Source organism: Solanum dulcamara, chromosome 1, assembly GCF_947179165.1.
Source record: "Solanum dulcamara chromosome 1, daSolDulc1.2, whole genome shotgun sequence".
In the NCBI taxonomy this organism is placed as follows: domain Eukaryota; kingdom Viridiplantae; phylum Streptophyta; class Magnoliopsida; order Solanales; family Solanaceae; genus Solanum; species Solanum dulcamara.
In genome coordinates this window covers 5304238-5316041 of record NC_077237.1, presented here as the reverse complement: position 1 = coordinate 5316041, position 11804 = coordinate 5304238, and the positions used below count along the sequence as shown (strand labels likewise).

Below are 11804 nucleotides of genomic sequence, written 5' to 3'. Positions count from 1 at the left end.
GACGGAGTTAATTGGATACATTTCTTTACACTCAAATTATATATGCCAAAAAAATAATAATTCATATATGTAATTATACTCATTTTGAACTCACCGACTTTATATTTACTAAGTCTTATAATTTTAATTAATTTTTTCAGGTGATAACTATCAATGGTAAATTTCCTGGACCTTTATTGAATGCGACCACCAATGATAATATTCATGTCAATGTGTTCAATGATATGGACAAATATCCTGTCCTTATTACATGGTACTATGTTTCTTTTTTTTTTTACTATTTATTCTAATTTTTAGATTCAATTAATTTTCTACTTACGTTATTGGTAATTAAATAAATACACTTTTATTTTTAGTTATCTTTGATGTTATGTTCTTAAAATCTTAACAATACCATATGTTAAAAAAAAAAATGCAAATTCTAAAAATATTTTTAATAATATCAACATACTATTATTCTTTTTTAATTTCAGCTCTGATCAAATACGACCATATAATAATCGAATCACCTAAATACGACCAAAGATTACTCCCGCCCTCACTCCTCCCTACCCCAAACCTCCTCCACCCCCTCTCCGTCCCACCCCACTGACTCCACTTCCAATACCATAATGTTCGTCTAAAAATGCTTTTGAGACACATTTTTCATGAAAAATATTTTCCTTTCATACCAGACATATAACAGACATATAACAAGGCAAGTTTTCTTTATTGGGCCTATAGGAATGGGATCCAACAAAGGCACAACTCGTGGCAAGATGGAGTATCGGGTACCAACTGTGCGATCCGTCCCAATACTAATTGGACTTATGAATTTCAATTGAAAGACCAAATTGGAAGCTTCTTCTATTTCCCAAGCCTACATTTCGAAAAGGCCGGTGGAGCATTCGGTCCAATTCGAATTAACAATCGGGTCATGATCCAACCCCCATTCGCGGAGCCCCACGGAGATTTCGATCTTCTCATTGGTGATTGGTATGGAAATAGCTTCAAGGTAAATAATCTTTTTTGTTTTTGTCCCTATGATACTTGAGATTGGATTTTGTACTTTTAATAGTTTCACCACTTAATTACTCACGCGTTATGTTAAGTTTGTATTGTTATTTCATATTTGATGTTGATATAATTTTACAAATAGTCAAATATAACATATTTTTTATGTGAAGGGACCTAAAACATAGATTTTAATTTTGCATATACCATCACAAGGACCAAAAATAATGTTTACCAATAAGTTAAGAGACCAAAAATACCATTATCCCATAAAATTTATGTTATTTAAACTTACATGGTTCATCTTTCTAACAAAAAGTTATAGTTTTTTCACATTTATTTATTTCCTTGCATAAATAAAGTTAAATTTCCTTTAATTAAATAATTTTGGACTATGTGAAAAAAATGAATAGGTTATTGGAGACAAGTTGGCACATGAAGGATACAATAAAACTCCAAACATGATGCTTATGAATGGGAAAGGCTCATATTTAGACCCAAAAGCAAAATCCAATGAATCCTTCACAATAAATAAAGGTAATAAGCCCAATACCCACCCCCACCCCCACCCCCTCCCTTTTTTTTTTCCTAATTATCATTTAGATTTTGTCCTTATTTTTTTTTGAAGTTGTGCAGATATAGCTCATGGGACTGAGAAAATATTAGACTGTCGTCTAATGTCAACAAAATTAACGTTTTCTCACAAAAATTTAGTGCGACCATTTAGTTAGAAAACACAATAAAAGTAATATTGACGTTTAATTTATTTACAGGAAAAACATACAGATTGAGGGTTTCAAATGTGGGAAGCGAATGGAGTTTTAATTTTCGAATCCAAAACCATAGCATGTTATTGGTGGAGACCGAAGGCTCGTACACCAATCAAATCGCGTTAAACTCTCTCGACGTCCACGTGGGCCAATCATACTCTGTTCTTGTCACAGCTGATCAAGATGCTGCTGATTATTACATAGTTGCAACTGCAAAAATGGCTAATTCAACTCAACTCAAAACTCTTCAAGTCGTTGGTGTATTGCACTATGAGAACTCTACCAAACCTGCTGATGGGCCTATTCCAAATGGGCCTGACCCATTTGATGTGAACTTTTCTATTAGTCAAGCTAGATCCATCAGGTAGGCCCATTTACTTGCAACATCCACTTCAATTAATTGCCCGTTTGCCTTCAAATGAACTGATCTTTAATTTTTATTTTTCAAATGAGTTATTTTTTTTTTCCTTTTAGCAATCGAACTATGGCTAGTGAACATAACTTGAACTCATGCCCATAGAACTTGTGTAATATTATAATACAAAAATATAAATTTATGTCCCGTGAAAAAGTTTTGTTACGAGAGACATAAATTAAAGAAAAAAAAAGTAGAGACTTGGGTAAAACAGTAGTGTACGGCCTAGCTACTTTTCATTTTTTCAAAAATAGGCAGTATTTAAAAATTCTTTGAAAAGTAGACACTTTTGATGCGGAAATATCATGATAGTGTAATGGATTGCAAACTTAAATAAGTAAAAAATTCAGGATAGTACCACGATTTATAAAATCCACGATATAGTCATTGATTTTGAACTTAAAAAAAGGTGAAACTCCATGATAGTGTCCGGAATGCGGTGATAGAGTTTCACCTTTTTTAAGTTCAAAATCTATGACAATGTCGGAAAAATCACTATTTTTGAAATTTACCCTCCTTTTCAAAATCAAAGTTATTTTTCCCTTTTTTGCATGAGAGTTTCAACTTTTATTGATAAAGGAAATTAATTTTCTTGCAGGTGGAATTTGACAACAGGTGCAGCAAGGCCTAATCCACAAGGGTCCTTCAATGTATCAAATGTGACATTGTCACAAACTTTTGTTCTCCAAAATTCATTGAACTATAAAAATGGTACTATAAATTTTGCAATCAACAATGTCTCTTATGCCACCCCCAAAACACCATTGAAACTGGCTGATTATTACCTTAACGGCGTCGGAGTTTACGAGCTTGATAAATATCCGGCTAACGTTAGCCTACCGGAGGTTGTTTATGGAACATTTGTTGCGTCTGGAGAACATAAAGGGTGGCTAGAAATTGTTTTCAAGAATGAGTTACAAGTCATGGATTCTTGGCATTTGGATGGATTTGGCTTCTTTGTTGTTGGGTAAGTATAAAAATATGGTTCATTTTTCTAGTCTTTTGGTATTCATTTTAAGGCCCCATTAATTTAGATTCGTGTCGAAAAATTCCACTCTTGAAGGGTAAATGCTCCTTATCGAACGGGAGGACGTTGAGACTTTAAGTTAAAGACGTAGTACTTATCACCCCATAATAATCCTTGATATTGAAATATTTTCTCTATACATTCGTTAAAAATCACTATTTTTACCATTGAAATTTCTCATGGAGAAATGGTCAATGACTATTCCCATAAATATTTTGATTGAATTGGTGAGAAGAGAAAAAATAGTAGTGTTTTCACATAGAAAAATTAGGAAGCTTCTCAATATTTCAATGAAAATCTGTTTTCTAGCATGCGTTTTTTCAGTGAGCTGATTCGGAAGAAAATGAATAAAAAAACCACACAAAATTTTCATTGATTCGCGGTAAAAAAACCTATATTTCTAATAATAATAACAGTAAAATTATAAAACTATTTTTTTGTCATATTAAAGTAGTTGAACTTTATCCATTTTAACATTAAAGTCACAACTAATTTTTTTTGTTACATTAGAAATTATATAACTTATCCACTATAAGAGTAAAGTTACCTTGATATCCACTATTTGGTGGTATTGTTGTTATAGTGAGTATATTACAAATTTACAATTATATACCTTAATAGGAATGAATAACTCTTTAACTTTATCGTATAGTTTGTACAATTTAGTAACTTAATATCATTGTTGGTAACATTTTATTACTTTAATATGACAAAAAAATATTTTATTATTTCATTTGTTAAAATCTCAGGTATGGTTTTGGAAATTGGACTCTTGAATCACGATATACATATAATCTTTATGATCCTGTTGTTCGTTCTACTGTTCAGGTAATTAATTTTTTAATTTTTTTTTATATAGTCAAATCCCTTAGAACTTTATATTATATGCTAAAATTTTTATGAAATTAATCATAAACATTTTTTTTTAATATATAGGTTTACCCAAAAGGATGGACAGCTGTATATGTATATCTAGACAATCCAGGAATGTGGAATTTAAGGTCACAAAAATTGAAAAATTGGTTCTTAGGACAAGAACTTTATATTAGAGTTTATGACTCTGATCCTAATCCAGCCAAAGAACATATTCCCCCTAAAAATCTACTATATTGTGGTTAGTATTTATAATTTTCTTTAAATAAATTTATTTATGTAAAAAAAAAAAAAGAAGAGAGAAAAATATTATTATTATTTAGGACGGAATATATAATGTCCGTTTGTTTTTTTTTTGAAAATTATAGGAATCGTGCAGGCGCCTCCACCAGCACCACCACCACCACCACCACCACCAAGTCCAGAACCAGTACCAAGCCCCGTAGCTCCAGTACCTCCGCCTCCTGCAGTACCATCGTCTACAACTATTACAAAAACACAATGGTGATTCATTCATTTATTAAAAAAAAAATTACAATGTTTTTAATTACTATTCTAATTTAATATGTCACATTTATTTTTTATTTCATTTAATTTGTTTTGGTTTTAAACTATTTTGACAGGTTTCATATTATTGTGGCTATTTTTGTGATTTTAATCATATGAGATGAGAAATGATCAAGTAGTGTTGGTGCTTTAGTTACATGCAAATCAGTTTATGTTGTGAACCCAGTTGGATCCGTAAGGGCTTATGGGCTAGAATTGGTGAAGGGTGTTGACTGATTTAGTTGAGATTATTAGATCGAGTAAAATATTGAAAAGTTTTGCGTGAGATCCAGACCCAAGAATGAGTTACAATTTATGTTCTTTGTCTTTTTAAAATTATTTTATGTTTTGTTTTGCCTTTTATTATCCTTATTATACTATATACTTTATATACTTGGCTATTATCTATATTGTTATACCATTCAATTAGGTTTGGGATTCAAAAACTATAATAAATATATATTTTTGCTATTTCACTCAAAAGATCATTCGATCCGTAATAAATATGTCCGATTAATTTTTTAATGATACATTACCTAATTTTTAAATCACTAAAAGCACATAAGCCACAACTCATCATGGTAAGACATGCAAAAAATATTATAAAGTCATGACCAGAACTTGGTTTATGACTTAGTTGTCACCTTAATTAATTATATTTTTGTCCTTAAAAAGAAAAAAAGATGAATATTTTCGAGTGATATGTCATGTGCAATACAAACGTGGTTACACATACAAGACTCTCCATACTTCACTTCAGATCTAATTCATGTTATTTGATAATCATTATCCAACTAATTGCTTATCTTATTATAAAAATTTTAAAAAATGAGCCAACAAACCTACCTTACAATTAATTTTATTAGAGCCCGTTTGGTTTGACTTATAAGTTATTTTCAGTTTTTTTTGAATGTTTGGATGACCAATTTAAAGTCATTTTGTGCTTAAAATAAGTCTCAATAAATAATTGGATTTGCTTGGATGAACTTATTTTAAGCAGCTTATACGTTGAAAATAGCTTATAAGTCAAAAAAAATAAATTGGGCTGCATCTACTTATTTTTTTTTAAAACTTATAAACAGTTTTCAACTTATGAATTATTTAAAATAAGTCCATCCAAACAGGTTCTTAGTCTCAACCTTTGTGGGGACAACTGGATCTTTAGTTTTACAACAATAACATCTCCAATTATCAATTTTGTATATAAAAATTTCCACTAATGGATCTTTATATTAGAGAAGTGACTTCAAAATTTAAATTTAAAGTTCGAATTTTAAGATTCTTAACATTAAAATTATTATATTTTAAAATGGCCGAATCCATCGGTGCCCCCTTAAAGTTGGCATCAACTTTTACTTAGACACCTCAACTAAGCTTTGTTCATTTTAGACATCTGAAGTAAAGTTCCGATGTGTCATTTTGACACTTTTTTACAATCACCCAAATATCTAAAGTGTGTGTAATACACTTGCCGATGATGTGTCAAAGTGACCAATTAAATGAAGACATGTGGCATATATATCAAAAATAATTTTAAAATAATGACTTTTGAGTAGAAAAAAAGTGGCCATTAACTTGATGACATATGCCATTTTTTACCCAAATAATAATTAAAAAAAAGAAGAAGAAATTCATCTTCTAATAAAAAGTGATTTTCGAAAAAAAAAAAACACCCCCACCTAGTTGTCTTCTTTACCCACCCCATCCAGTTGTTGTCGTCTTCTCCACCTCCACCCACCCCAACCCCAACTCCTTCCCCACCCATATTGTCTTCTCAAAAAACACTATCAAAAGAAACTATTTTGAAAATTTATTTTAAAAAGATATAATTTTTTCTACTTTACTTTTAAAAAATCAATTACTAATTAACAATAGAAGGAAAATAAGAACTAAATCTAGACAATGACAATGAGATTACAAAATCGAGGAAAACATCTAGAAAATGGAGAAGAAGAAGAACAAGAAAAAAAAAATATTTTTTTAAAAGTGGTCTTCACGCGATCAAAATGGGTGCAACACACGCAATGTGCCAAATCAGCACAAAGTGTCAAAATGACACATCAGAACCTTACTTGAGGTGTCTAAAATAAATAAAGCTTAGTTGAGGTGTTTAAGTAAAAGTTGGTGCTAACTTTAGGGGGCCACAAATGGGTTCCGCCTTTTAAAATTATAGGTTAATATTTATAATTTATTACAATTTATGTCTCACATTTAAAATTTGACGAGTTCAGGTGAATCCGATATGGAAAGGCTAAAGTCGTCCCTTCCACTACTAGAAATCACCTAATTCAGGTAGAATTTCTTGATGGAAATTATTTCCATTGCAATACTAACAAACCTCTTAACGGAAGTCTGTCGAAAATCTTGATACCAAATGTCGCAATAATAATTTTTTTATGGATTCAGACGGAGTAAATTCTATCTATATCAATTGAAATTTTCGATTCTTAATAGGTCTATCAAAAAATAGCGTATTTCTAGTAGTGTCAGACAAATTTAGTTGCTATTGATTTAATAAAAAAAGAGAATATTTAAGAAAGATAGTCTGAAAAGATCATTTTTTTGTATTCATTTTATAAGTGATTGTTGGAATAATAATTCAAAGTTGGAGTAGAAATTCTAAGTTGTTTATGATTTGTTATTTGATATTTATTTAATTAATGTCTAGTTAGAATTTATTTGTCATAGTTTATATAGAAATATGTTTTATAATGTTAGTTTAATTTGATTTCTTACTATTATAAATAGGGATGTTGCTAGGTTATTTTTCAATACACAAAAACACACAAGAATATATAGAAATACAGAATAGAAAGATCAAAAGAGATCTTATAGTAAGATTCAAGAATTCTTGAGTTTATGAATAAAATAATTTTCCTTCAAATTGATATCGAACTTCTACGATCCTGGTAGAGAATCAAAGAGTTTCTGCTGCTGGTGGGCGGCTATGACCCATATATGATGTTCGTCTGGCCAATAATCATGATGACAAGCGCCAGACGAATGATATATGCATGAAAACATAATGCTAGGAGGAAGGACTTACAAAAACATTGCAGAATTAAAGAAGTGCAAACAAACATGGCACAAAAGGAAGAAACTCTTCTCTAATTAAAAGTTGGAGAAAGTAAAAAAAAATAAAAATTGGTGGGACGGCATCAACAAGAGTTGGAGACAAGCTCTAACACTAGACTGAGCCTACTGGCCGGGTAGACCGGACATACAATCCGGGTAGATCGAGCCTTCGGGCCGGTTAGACCGAACCTACAGGACGGATAGACCGGACCTACGGGCCTAGTAGACTGAGCCTACAGACCGGGTAAATTGATTTTACGGATCGCGTAGACCGTACCTATGGGACGGTCAGATTGTACCTGTGAGGCAGCATATATGTATTGCATCACTTGAAAGTTGGAGAGAAAGTGCTCCAATACAATCAAGAAAAAAAATTGAAGATTGAAGAGAAGTTCTCCGAAACAACAATAACGACAAGAATGAAATTGAAGATCGAAGGAAAAGGCTTTCCAATTCAACAACAATGACAAGAAGAAAAAGACAAGAGTATACAATTTTAAATTATGGGAGAATTTTGGAATAATAATTCAAAGTTGGAGTAGGAATCCTAAGTTGTTTAAGATTTGTTATTTGATATTTATTTAATTAATGTCTAGTTAGAATTTATTTGTCCTAGTTTATATAGGAATAGATTTTATAGTCCTAATTTAATTTGATTTCTTACTATTATAAATAGGGATGTTGCTAGGTTATTTTCAATACACAGAAACACACAAGAATATACAAAAATACTGAATAGAAAGATCTTGTAGTAAGATTCAAGAATTCTTGAGTTTATAAATAAAATATTTTCCTTCAGTGATCAATAAATCTTAATTTTTTTATAATTAATTAAAGGATAAAAAAAGACAGATTTAGTAAATTAAAAAAAAGTGGGGCAAATTTGGTTATTTCCACATCTTGAATTACAATGGTCATTGGCCTACCTTGAGTTCTCTCCATCCAATTCTCCCCATTTATCTCTCATTAATTATATCTATTTTTTTTTTGCAACCTTCCTATAATTAGTTTTTTTTCCCTCTCCCTCTCTAATAAATGATAGATAAAATACTAATTAACCTCACTTGTTATATACATCAATTTCTAGTGGTGCATTTTTCTCACTCCTTTGACTAGTTTTCTCATTCACTATATTTACATATCATCAACTCTTCTGCCATCAAAGCTTCCTCTTTTTGTGTTTTTTCTCCCTACTTTTCCTCTTTGTTTCTTTTCTCTCATTCCTCAAAAAACAACAAAAAACTTCCTTTCATTTCACATATTTTTTTTGTGTTAGGGTTAATTAATGTGGAAGACATTTGATGGTGGATGAAGGGAAACTATGGAGGCTCTTGAGGAAGTGGTAGGTTGTCCCTCTAAGGACCTCTTCCACATTGTTAAGGGCAAAAGAACCAAACGCCTTAGACTTCAATCTCCAAATATCCCTTTCTCCGTCACAACATCACATGATTCATTAAACGCATGCAATAATGGAGTAGAAAACGTCCCTAGCAACAACAGCAATAACAATAATAATAATAGCGACAATATTGGTAAAGATAATAGAGATGATGTCGCTTGCAACAACAATGATATTGAAAGAGGTAGTGGCAATGGAGAAGGCATTGCATGTAACAACAACAACATTAGCAGCAACACCACCACCAACAACGACAATAATAATAATGAAACTCTGTCTTCAGGCGCTTCGTCTGAGGTATTTATCAACACGTTCACCGAGGAGGAGGAGGAAACTGCCAAGTGTCTTGTCCTCTTGTCCAAAGGCCACGACGATAATCCCCTTCCTCCTAGGTTCATCAACAATAATGTCGATTTTTTCAACGAGGATTTAAGGATGCACCGAACGAAATTTAATAGCAAAAGGTACATTGAGACGTCTACCAACTCAATAGATGGTACAAAAGCAGGAATATATGTGTACGAATGTAAGACGTGCAATCGTACATTCTCGTCTTTTCAAGCACTAGGTGGACACAGAGCAAGTCACAAGAAGCCCAAGACATTAAACACCGAATTTAACAAGAAATCATATTTCAATTTCTCAGATGAAGACGATTATTATCAACAACACTCACCATCAACAACAACAACATTGTACAACAAAAACAAGAATAATAACAACAACATCAACAAAAATTTGCCAAATTCTTCCAACAACAAGTACTACTCTTCTCCTAGGATTCATGAATGTTCATATTGTGGTGCTGCATTTACCTCAGGACAAGCTTTAGGTGGTCACATGAGACGTCATCGCGGGGGCGCTAGAGTAAATTCACCCTATTATTTGAGCAATTTAAGTCCTGCAACATCCATAGATCAAGAATTTGGTAACAATAATAATATTATGAAGAAACAAAGAGATCATGAGTTGTCTTTAGACCTTAATCTTCCAGTTCATCAAGATGATCCTGTTGTATCCTTAAAGCAACAAGATCAAGAACAAACACAAAGGCAACTTGTTGATTGTCATTATTGACAATAATGCAGGTTCATTTTTATTTTTTTTTGTACTTTTTAACCATACAACTATATAAATATATATATATATTTTCTCATTGTTATATACAAATTCTTTTTATTCTTTATCATCAATTGAGTGGGTATTATAGTAAAAGTCACTTCGTATTTTTATTTATGGTGCCAGCTTTATTTGCTTCATGTTAATTCTCCTACTACTTGAATCTGCCACCTGAATCAACATTTATGCCGAGTATGCGGTCTATCGGAAACATTCTCTCTACCCAATAACAGTAGAGATACGATCCGCGTATATCATACACTCTCTATACTTGTAAAATATATTACACATTGTTGTTGTTAATCAGCATGCATACATACCGTTTTGAGGATCTCCATTACATTACATTACATTACATTATTCTTTCTCTATTTCCTTCACCAACGTGAATAGCAATAATAGCTTTAGAGTAGTTAGCATTGGCCTTTTTAATTATGTTGGGTCTTTTGTATTGTACATCACCTTTTTTTCTTACTCATGTTATTACAAAAAAATGTGATGATGTTTGATTTAACACGAAATATATATAATGAATTAAAGATGTGTGACATGTAAGACACAAATACACTATAACGTACCAGTATTCTTTTATAAATATAGTGATGAGAATTTCCTGTCTCCTATTTTAAATGAGTGGCGGCGAAGTCCTAACAAGTCACAATTAAACGTCAAATTAACATTTATTTTTTTATATAAAAAAGTAGATTAAAAAATGTGTAGCATAAAATGAGATGAAAGAAGTACTAGCTAGTTAACAGCTTATTCAAAAATCTTGGATCCAAAGTTCCATAAATCTTGGATCCTCACATGCAATTTCTTTTTCTTAGTTATTTGCCACTATACACATCTCTCAAGATTGACAAAAACACACACAAAAAAAAAAAAACTCCAATTTTTTTTCTTTCTAATGAAGCTTTTGTTTAACAAGTGACCTTTTAGATGCATACTAGCTCATATCTCATGCATGTGCATCTTGACAATGATCAATTAAATTATTTATAGCCAATTTTATTTTAGTTTTTTTAGGGTGACATATGAATGATATCAGAACCAACTTGTGTACACCACGATTATTCTATCAAATATCTATAGCTACCTCCTACCAGCACAAATATCAAGTAATTTGATCCTTTAAGTTAAGGTTAAATTTTGACAAAGTTAATTTTGGGATACATATGCTCACTTTACATCTATTTATCTCCTGTAAAGTTTACACGAATTTAACGGTTTAAAAGTCAGAAACCAAACATCGTCTGAATTAATTTTCACTTCTCTTTTAAATTTTAAAAGGACAGCCCAATGCACTAAGCTTTCACTATGTTCAAGGTTTGAGAAGGGTCGGGCCTCAAGAATTTATTGGACGCAGCCTTACATTGTATTTCTACAAGAGGTTGTTTTCCACAACTTAAATCTATAACCTCCCGATCACATGACAACAATTTTAACAATTGCACTAAGTCTCCCTTTTTAGTTTCATTTCTTTATTCAAAACATTGGAATAGGTATAACTTGTGAAAATGCATGCATATTTGTTTGTGGAAGACAAGTAACTTGCATGAAAGAATTTATTTAGGTTTGTGTATTGCA

The 11804-nt window shown here is 31.5% G+C and overlaps 3 protein-coding genes across 7 annotated transcripts in view; 2 read left to right on the top strand and 1 right to left on the bottom strand.

Moving 5' to 3' along the window:
• Positions 1-1454: 1454 nt before the first annotated feature.
• On the top strand, positions 1455-4744 carry LOC129886302 (monocopper oxidase-like protein SKU5). Its single transcript, XM_055960942.1, has 7 exons — positions 1455-1530; positions 1767-2127; positions 2777-3145; positions 3955-4033; positions 4142-4319; positions 4447-4582; positions 4702-4744. The coding sequence occupies exons 1-7, from the start codon at positions 1455-1457 to the stop codon at positions 4742-4744; spliced, it is 1242 nt and encodes a 413-aa protein (XP_055816917.1).
• Positions 4745-8764: 4020 nt separating this feature from the next.
• On the top strand, positions 8765-10175 carry LOC129899341 (zinc finger protein ZAT5-like). The gene has a single exon (XM_055974282.1). It carries the CDS (start codon positions 9021-9023, stop codon positions 10173-10175), a length of 1155 nt encoding a protein of 384 aa, XP_055830257.1. The 5' UTR covers positions 8765-9020.
• Positions 9913-11804, bottom strand: part of LOC129899306 (pullulanase 1, chloroplastic) — a 27607-nt gene continuing 25715 nt past the window's right edge. For 2 of the 5 annotated variants that reach the window (XM_055974228.1, XM_055974270.1), the window contains one exon: positions 10796-10864. Coding sequence is in view for 2 of the 5 variants with exons in the window: in XM_055974245.1 (XP_055830220.1) it covers positions 10843-10864 (22 nt within the window). In the remaining 3 variants the exon portion in view is untranslated. Of the gene's footprint in view, positions 10000-10795; positions 10865-11804 lie in introns of those variants that run through there. The other 3 variants (XM_055974245.1, XM_055974237.1, XM_055974254.1) reach the window with 3 other exon arrangements.